Source organism: Sinocyclocheilus rhinocerous, unplaced genomic scaffold (genome assembly GCF_001515625.1).
Source record: "Sinocyclocheilus rhinocerous isolate Xijiao unplaced genomic scaffold, SAMN03320098_v1.1 scaffold567, whole genome shotgun sequence".
NCBI classification, from domain to species: domain Eukaryota; kingdom Metazoa; phylum Chordata; class Actinopteri; order Cypriniformes; family Cyprinidae; genus Sinocyclocheilus; species Sinocyclocheilus rhinocerous.
Genome location: NW_015649134.1, coordinates 412,175 through 421,371, shown reverse-complemented (window position 1 = coordinate 421,371; position 9,197 = coordinate 412,175). Strand labels below are relative to the sequence as shown.

Genomic DNA, 9,197 nt, shown 5'->3' with positions numbered 1-9,197 from the left:
ATTCAGATTACAGTTACATTTTGTAAAAAGTGGGAATACTATCAGGATTACATTTGTTTCATTTAAAATAAAATAAATGAGTATTTTGACATAATAACGCACATGTGCAGGTACGACTAGCATGGAAATCATTGTGTTAGCTAAAATGTAGTGTTTGTTAGTGATTTAAAATTCCATGGTGTGCATGACTGCAGCTGTTTTTTCCTTCTAGCGGAAAATGAGCTGGAAAATGTAGAAATTAACACGAGAGTCCCCACACCCCGGATTAGTCAATGAAATAAAGAAAGATTATAGCATTTCACATACATTTCGACATGTAGGCTTATTTTAAAATATACTAATATGCTGTAAATTTTTTTATATTGTGTATAAACTATATTTATTTTTACTTGTACATGTTAAAGAAAAAAAATAAAAATAAAACTAATACTATATATAGTTTTTCATCTGCACAAAGCTCAATGAACTGCCTCTTTGCCTCAATTCAATCCCATCATGCCTCAGGGGCCCCACAGTTCTTATACAGGAGAAAGTGCAAAGATTAACTTAAAGGTCACAAAGGCCAACTTCGGATCACTGAAAAAGTTGTTTAGAACCATTTAATTACTGAAATAGTTCCTAATTCCCACGAAAATAATCATGCTGTTGGAAAACATCAAAATGGATACAGATAATCCATATTTCACACTCTCACACTAAGGGCTTTTTTAAAAGTTCACTGTAAAGTTATTGCAGCTGGAAACCACAGAACCATAGAATTCATATGAAAAAAAAAAAAAAAAAACGTAGACAAAACCAAACAAATTAGGATTAAAACAAGCATAAATCAAATTGTTTTAGTACAACTTGGGCACATGATAGAATTGCAGGGAATTCAAAAGATAGTGACAGAAATGCTTACAATTAAATAAAAATGCATAATAATAACTCCAATAATCACAGGGTTTCCATGATTTTTCAGCTATTCTGGACGATTGATGGATAATTTTAAAGAAAATTCATAGAAATTGCACTCACAAAGAGCAATTTCTAGCGAAGAAATATGTGATTTAAGTGCAAGTAGAAAAATGCATTCACTATAGACATTTCTATGACTTTTAAAGATTTTATTAATTTACATGGCTATTCCAGGTTTCTCTGCAATTTCTAGAGAACAAACAAAAATGAAGAACAAACTATATAAAAATAAAACGGTGACAAATAGGACAGCTGAAAAGACCACGAGAGGTAGACAACCAAATGAGGGCTAGAGAGGGGAGGAGATAAAAAAAAAACACCTACTTCTCAATCAGGTCCAAGGTCACTCCTGGCACCAGCTTTGCACTCTTCTGCATACAGAACCTTAGGGAAAAAAAGACATACACAGACACTCCTGTCAATTTCTGCCTCATTCGATTTCACCCAAATATCTTTATATGTATTTATTAGTGATTACTCAAACCGGGCTTGGCCTCTTAGCACTGACCTACCGCTACACCCAATCTCCAAACTTTCATATACCTCCACACACAAACATACATAAAACACAATTATAGGAATCAACTGAACTAACCTGGAAGTTAATAGAAGCTTTATTTAATCTGTACCAGCTATGGCAGAAAGAAAAGACCAATGAAGATGGAAAATAATGACTATTCAAAAGAGACAGCATGAGAATATTCAGTATACATGCAGCCCTTGATCATTCATCTCTTTTACCTAAAGTAGCTGTACCATGGTCCTTACATTTATATTTGTATTCTACTTTATGAACAGATCATCCAAAATGCAAACTTAATGATTCTTTGTGATTCTGGTTAATTCTTCACATGTTCAGACCAAGACAGCTGTTCATTCATTTGTGACATCATTCACACAAATAGTCAGTACTACGGTAAACTGTGTGACTGTTAAATTCCTTCCTGAAAAAAGGGGAGAAAAACATTCATCCAGAGTTCAAAATGTTGTTCATGTGAAATAAAAATTATTTTAAAGGCTAGAAAGCAAAAACTATTCAAGATGTGTAAAAGCACCTTATGGTAGCACAAACTAAAACATCTCGGTTATGTAATCCCTGTTGCCTGAAGGAGGGAACGGAGACGTTATGTAGACACTGATGTTAGGGGTCTCACTTGGGAGCTCCAATCACCTCTGAGCATTACAAGAAACGGCCAATGACTATTGGAGAGTGGAATGATAAGATAATAAGATGGCGTGCATCCACTCATTCAGGTTTGTGCTGAGGAACCAAGAAAGCAACCTGGCATCCAGCGTAGTTCAAGGTTGTGGCATGAGGGACGTAACGTCTACATTCCCTCCTTCAGGGAACAAGGGTTACATAACCTAACCGAGACGTTCCCTTTCAGTCAGGCACTTTCGACGTTACGTCGACACTGACGTTAGGGGTCCCTATGGAAAGCACCACAACCAGAACGGTGTTACGCAAATTGATGGTGCAGGTGCTGCAGGCAAGCGTGCAAGGACAGATGCACCACAATCTGTAACCTTCCCAATGCCACGTAAGCCAGATAACATATCAACTATAAAGGGTTTACTAAGGAATCTGAAAAAAGGTGTTGCGACTTTCTCACAATATCACTTCGGCAATCGTTGGGGTGTCGAATAGTCGAGTCGAATTGTCCGGATGGGACGATATCTGACATACCCACGGTAGGGCAGCAAAGGGGAGGAAAGAATGCCCAACCTGGGAAGCATAGCATCCTGGAGTAGAGGCAGAGAAGGAGCTCTTACCCAATTCCCCGGATCCCGCAGCGAGATGGCAAAGGAAGCCAGAGGAAGCGAAGCATCCTGCACCCGCAACCTCTTGTGTGGTGAAGAAGTGTGTCGGAATTGACAGTGTGGAAGCAGAGCATCACTCTCAGATCCTAACACATCTGACCCCAAAGATAAAGTAAACTGCTCTTTTGGTGGGAATGTGGATACGGGCATTCTTGATCGTATACGTATTTTGTTTTCCTGTTGGAATCTCTATCTTACTATCACTCTCTGTTGTTTAAACTGCTAAAATATAACTTAATTCTCACTATATTTCTGATATTATCTATCAAACTAATTTGACATTATTCGCTTTTAATCTAAACTGCTAGCACAGTGCATTAGCATTCCGTTAGCTTGTCATTCGCGTTTCCTACCATTTCTTTTCTCTCTCTCTCGTTCCGTTTTTCACGAGTTCATCAAACAACTGTGGTAAGTCGGAAATCATTCAATAATCACAGTGAGTAATGACTTCTCCTGTTATTGTCACTTGCACTGCCTGCCACATGTATAGTGTAACCTTCTTTGTCAGCTGTGAGGGATTCACATCTGATAAATGCAGAGAAAATAGTTAGGCTGATAGAGAAGATTTCAGAATTAGAGACACGCATCCAAAATTTAATTGAGGATAGTAAAAATGTGAGGGCATTAGATACGGCTTTGGATGCGACTAGCTTAGCGAGTCCCGTACATTGTTCGGTTCCAGTTGCAGAGCCCCCACAGCAGGGTGACTGGGTGACTGTGAGGTGGCATAGTCACGGGACAAAACACTGCTCTTCCATTCCGATCAAAACATTAAACAGGTTCTCCCCACTCAGTGACACACCCACTGAGAAACCCGATGAAAGTGCCCTAGTTATTGGTGATTCTATTGTACGGAACGTGAAAATAGAGACACCAGCCACCATAGTCCACTGGGACCCAGGTCAGGAAGCAAACAGACTGACTAAACCGACCGTCTTGCTAGCCGCCTCACGTCACAAAAGTCAGTTAATTCTCAGCACATAGAGACTCTTTCACCTAGATATCATACTATAGAGACTGTCTGTTCCCCGAACTAACAAATACAAAAAAGGTCCAAACCAATTTAAGTGTAACAATTTAATTGATGTTCAACAAATAAAAAAACAGATATAATACAGATAAACAAATGATAAAGCTTGGCTTAATGAATATTAGATCTCTTTCTACAAAAGCGCTTTTTGTAAATGATATGATCAAAGATCATAACCTAGATGTGCTCTGTTTGACAGAAACCTAGCTAAAACCAGATGATTACATTATTTAAATGAGTCTATCCCCAAGATTACTGTTATAAACATGAGCTGTGTCAAAAAGGTAAAGTTGGAGGTGTTGCTACAATTTATAGTAATATTTTCATATAATATAATTCTTAATATAATAAGTAGGGATGCACCGATACCACTTTTTCCAGTACTCGCCCGATACCGATACTTTTATTTTTGGTACTTGCCGTTACCGAGTACCGATATTTTTATTGCATTTGTACATTTAAAAAAATGTTTTTTTTTAACACTCTGTTTATTAAGTTTTTACAATAAAATAAAAGGGGCGACAATGGTCAATCCGGTCTTGTGCCTCGCTCCAAGGAAAACCGAGCAGAGATCTCAGTGTTGGTCTGAATGACTGCTGTTGGGTGGTTATAGAGCATTTTAACCATACTGAGAAATTTAGGGCCAAAATTTATCTTTTGAAGGACTGAGAGCAGATCTTTCTGCTGTCTGTTGTCGATGTTTCTTTGTTTGAATATGGCGCTTATCACATGCTGTGTGGTATCGGCGTTTGGTATCGGGGCATTTTAACGAGTACGAGTACGAGTACAGGAGACCAGTATCGGGCCCGATACCGATACCAGTATCGGTATCGGTGCATCCCTAATAATAAGTATAATTCTTTGAAGTAATGGTGCTTCATATAACATCATCTAGAGAAATAAGTGTTAATGATAAATCCCAGGTGACATTTGTACTGGCTACTGTATACAGGCCAATAGGGCACCATACAGACTTTATCAAAGAATTTGCTGATTTTCTATCTGAGCTAGTGCTGGCTACAGATAAAGTCTTAATTGTTGTGATTTTAATATCCATGGTGATAATTAAAAATATGCATTGGGATCAGCATTTATAGTCATTCTGAACTCTATTGGGGTCAGACAACACATGTCAGGGGCAGGGCATACTCACTGTTGTAATCATACTTTAAATATAATACTGTCACATAGAATTGATGTTAATGGCGTTGAAATTCTGCAGCAAAGTGATATCTCGGATCATCATCTAGTCCTGTGCATACTCCATATAGCTAAAGCTAGCTACAAACATGGTAGAACCATCACTTCTACAACGAAAGACTGCTTTGTAAATTATCTTCCTGACCTGTCTCAATTCAACAGCAAATCCAATTGCTCAGAAAAAACTGTATGTTGTAACAGAAACTATAGGCTCTCTCTTTTCTAGCACTTTAGATACGGTTGCTCCTTTACGCTTAAAGAAGATTAAGGAAAACAGTCCGACACCGTGGTATAACGAGCACACTCGCGACTTAAAGAGAGCAGCCCAGAGAATGGAGCGCAGCTGGAAGAAAACAAAACTAGAGGTATTTCATATTGCATGGAGGTAAAGTGCTTCTACTTATAGAAGAGCTCTAAAAACTGCCAGATCTACTTTTCATTTCTTTTAGAGGAAAACAAACACAAACCCCGGCATTTATTCAATACAGTGGCTATATTAATGAAAAATAAAGCATCAACAGGTGCAGACATTTCCCAACAGCACAGCAGTAAAACTTTATGAACTTCTTTATTTCCAAGATCGATATTATTAGAGATAAAATTCTAACCATGCAGCCGTCAGCTACAGTATTGTATCAGACTGTGCACTATAGATCCCCTGAGGAACAATTCCACTCATTCTCTGCTATAGGAGAGGAAGAATTGTATAAACTTGTCAAATCATCAAAACCAACAACATGTATGTTAAACCCTATTCCATCTAAGCTACTAAAAGAGACCAATCTCAAATCTCCCTTTTCTGTCAAAAATACTAGAAAAGGCAGTATCCTCTCAGCTATGTTCCTTCTTAGAGATAAATGGTATCTGTGAGGATTTCCAGTCAGGATTTAGACCGTATCATAGTACTGAGACTGAGACTGAGTCGGAGTACTGTGGTCTTATTATTTATAAGTGGTCTTTGTCTGCTTTAAGTAAAGTAACTTCACTTAATTATTATAATAATATTATTAATAATATAATAATTATAATAATACTTTTTTTTTCTCAAACAGTCATAAAATCAGATATCAGAACAGATGATTGTGTACACATTTGCTTTGAACTATTTTTATTGTAATATCAGTATGGTTATTTTGATGGTACCCTTTTACACTAACTGTTGATAAGTAACTTTGCACTACATGTCAACTAGCAGGCATTGGAGTATTAGTAGTATGTCTGCTAAATATCTGCTAACACTTTATTTTGATGGTTCCCCAACAGACATTTAACTGACTATTAGCAACTTTGCAAGTACGTCAACTTATTCTACCAACCCTACCCTTACCCTAAGTCTACTAATACTCTAAATGAGTGTTAGTTGGCATGCTTATAGTCAATAGACTAAGGGGACCATCAAAATAAAATGTAATGTAATATCAAAAAAAAAAATAAAACCATTGCATTTTTTTCATTTATAAGTATTACAACTGATCTTAAACTAGCTCACAGCAAAATTAACATTAACCTCACAGAAAACACTCAAAAACACTTAACCACTCCTAACCTCTCACAAGATGTAGTAAGATAGTGTACAGATCTTAAATAAACAATGTCACGATATGAGATAATCTATTATAAATTAAGTGGATTTAACCTGTTAACCTGCTCCCCCCATTTTGGGACTCACAGCTGAAAATGACCTACCTAACTTAAAATGGTAGCAGTTCCTGACAACGGTGTGCTACACACACAATTTAGGTATCTTTGGAAAGAAGACACTTTAGGCTTTACTATCCATCATCCAGAGTTGATAATTCTCAAAAAGATAAAAAGTTATAGACACTGAAGTGGCTTGAAATTATTATTTTTTTTTTTCATATACAAATACATGAAATCAGTCCTTACATACTGTGCTGTAATACTGGGGTTCCCCCTCATACGTCACACTCCAGGATTCCCCAATGACGCGTAACGCGCCTCAGTGAACTAATACAGTGATATAAGACCTCAGATCTCAGAATACACTTTATTGATGATTATGCGAACTATATACAGGCAAGCAAATGAGGTCAGAAGAACGCAACGCGCTGCATTTTCTTTATAATTGCATTCCCTTACGACTGATCTATAGAGTCAACAGTCCTACATAGACATCAATACCACGATTAGTTTCAACAATATGCAACCACTTTATATTGACATAAAAATAGGAGTTCAAAACCGCCTAGGTGTGTTATTGCTTCAAATTTAAACCGGAGAAAGCATTGACGCGTTATCGCACACAAGGGACCGTCTGACAATTCCACCGACTGGGTTAAAACGTCCAATGTATTTTAATTAAAATGACTTTTAACATTTAAAATAACACACTGTCAAATTGTAAAGCTCATATTGCTCATAGTGATTTACTACAGGTGAGATTTTGCCAATACCTCCCTTCATATCTGTACAGTACACAATTATTTACATATAACAGATCCCTAGGAGGAGTTTTTTCATGTTCCAACGGTTGTAGTACGTTGCTAGATACAAGACTAACTTACTACAGGTTAGATTTAGCCAATATCTCCTTTACGGTATGTACAGTACACAAATATCTTTTTAGAAAACTACAGTAATTCACCAAAAGGGTTTTTTCATGTTCCACTGGTTGTAGTAGGCTACGTTGCTAGTTAGCCTACAAGACTGACTTCATGTGAAATTTTGCCAATATCTCCCTTACTGTATGCACCATTCATAATTATTTAAAACGAACAAAAAAAAATCTGAAGGACCCCAAAAGGGATGTTTCATGTTCCAAAGGTTGTAGTATAAAATATTGATGTACTTTATGTACAGTAAGGCAAAATTTCACCTAAGTTAGTCTAGTCACTAGGAATGTACTACAATCTTTGGAACATTAAAAAAAAAAACTTTATGTGAATTACAGTAATTTCTTAAGAATAATTATATACTGTATATACAGTGAGGAAGATATTGGCAAAATTTCAACTGTAGTAAGTCAGTCTGGTCACTGGTAACATACAACATTTGGAACACGAAAAACCCCATTTTGATGAATTACTGTAATTTCTTTCTTAAAAAAAATATTTGTGTAGTGTACATACTTGGGGAAAGTATTGTCTAAGGCGAGTTATTGGCAATATATATTTAGTCAGTTTGAGTAAATTATTCATTTACTGAAAACATTAATTTTAATAATTATTGGACTTCGTTTTGTATGGTGAGGTAAATTTGCAGACGGTTCATAAAGCAGCCTATGCAGCGAATATCAAACCTAAATCTACCACGCCTGGTTTTCTATGGGAGAAAAAAAATGGTTTGGTGAAACTTTGTGGGTTGTAGGCTCATATTCTCAGCTCATCTGCTTAAATGTACATAATATACAGTAATATATATTATTAATTAGGTGCCGAATTTAATAATTTATCACCGTCTTGAGGCAATAAACCACGTTAAGTGTTTTCTTTATGGGAAATGTTTAACGTGCAGTTTTCATATCCTCATCTGCCTGTTTGTAGTTTGCATCATCAGGAAGATCTGAGTTTGGTCTTTTAAAAGTAGTACTTTTAATAGTACTCAGTAGTGCACTTACTGAGCCGCGTAATGCGTTTTCTTTAACAGATTTCTGAGGGAAACAGCGTGAAACCTTGTGCGTTCGTTCATATTCTACATCTGCTTAACTGTCTGTATAGTTCGCATCATCAGTAAAACTTTTTCTGAGATCTGAGGTCTTATAGTTCACTGAGGCGCGTAACACGTTGTTGGGGAATCCTGGAGTGTGACGTATGAGGGTAACCACAGAATTACAGCACAGTCACACAAGCCATGATACAAGTAAAGGAAACTAAGCAACCGGAAGCAATATATGTCTTCCTCAGATGTAATATTAGTTCTGTACATCAGCGTTGGGTAAAATAGCATTATAATCTCCTTTGTGGTAGAGAAAGCTGCTTACATGTAGGCTACGGGAAACAGCAAAGATGTTGAATTAAACATACACACAATCAGCTTTTCCACATGTTTATACTGGCCCCGATAATCAAAACTTCTACTTAGCGCTTGCTCCATTTCTGCAAAACAGTTTTTTGTGAATGAATGACTTAATCCACTTGTTGCTTTGGTCTTCGGCCATTGCGCCACCTGCTGGTGAGCGACTGACAGCAGCTGGAGATCATGCATCGGTGCTCTACTGCTATTCCTGCAG

General features: G+C 37.0%; 1 protein-coding gene across 1 annotated transcript in view; it reads right to left on the bottom strand.

The window, feature by feature from the left end:
* rptor (regulatory associated protein of MTOR, complex 1) overlaps window positions 1–9,197 on the bottom strand; it is a 304,247-nt gene that overhangs the window by 109,768 nt on the left and 185,282 nt on the right. Inside the window, exon 8 of the mRNA XM_016515002.1 lies at window positions 1,282–1,341. Coding sequence (XP_016370488.1) covers window positions 1,282–1,341 — 60 coding nt within the window. The remainder of the gene's footprint in view (window positions 1–1,281; window positions 1,342–9,197) is intronic.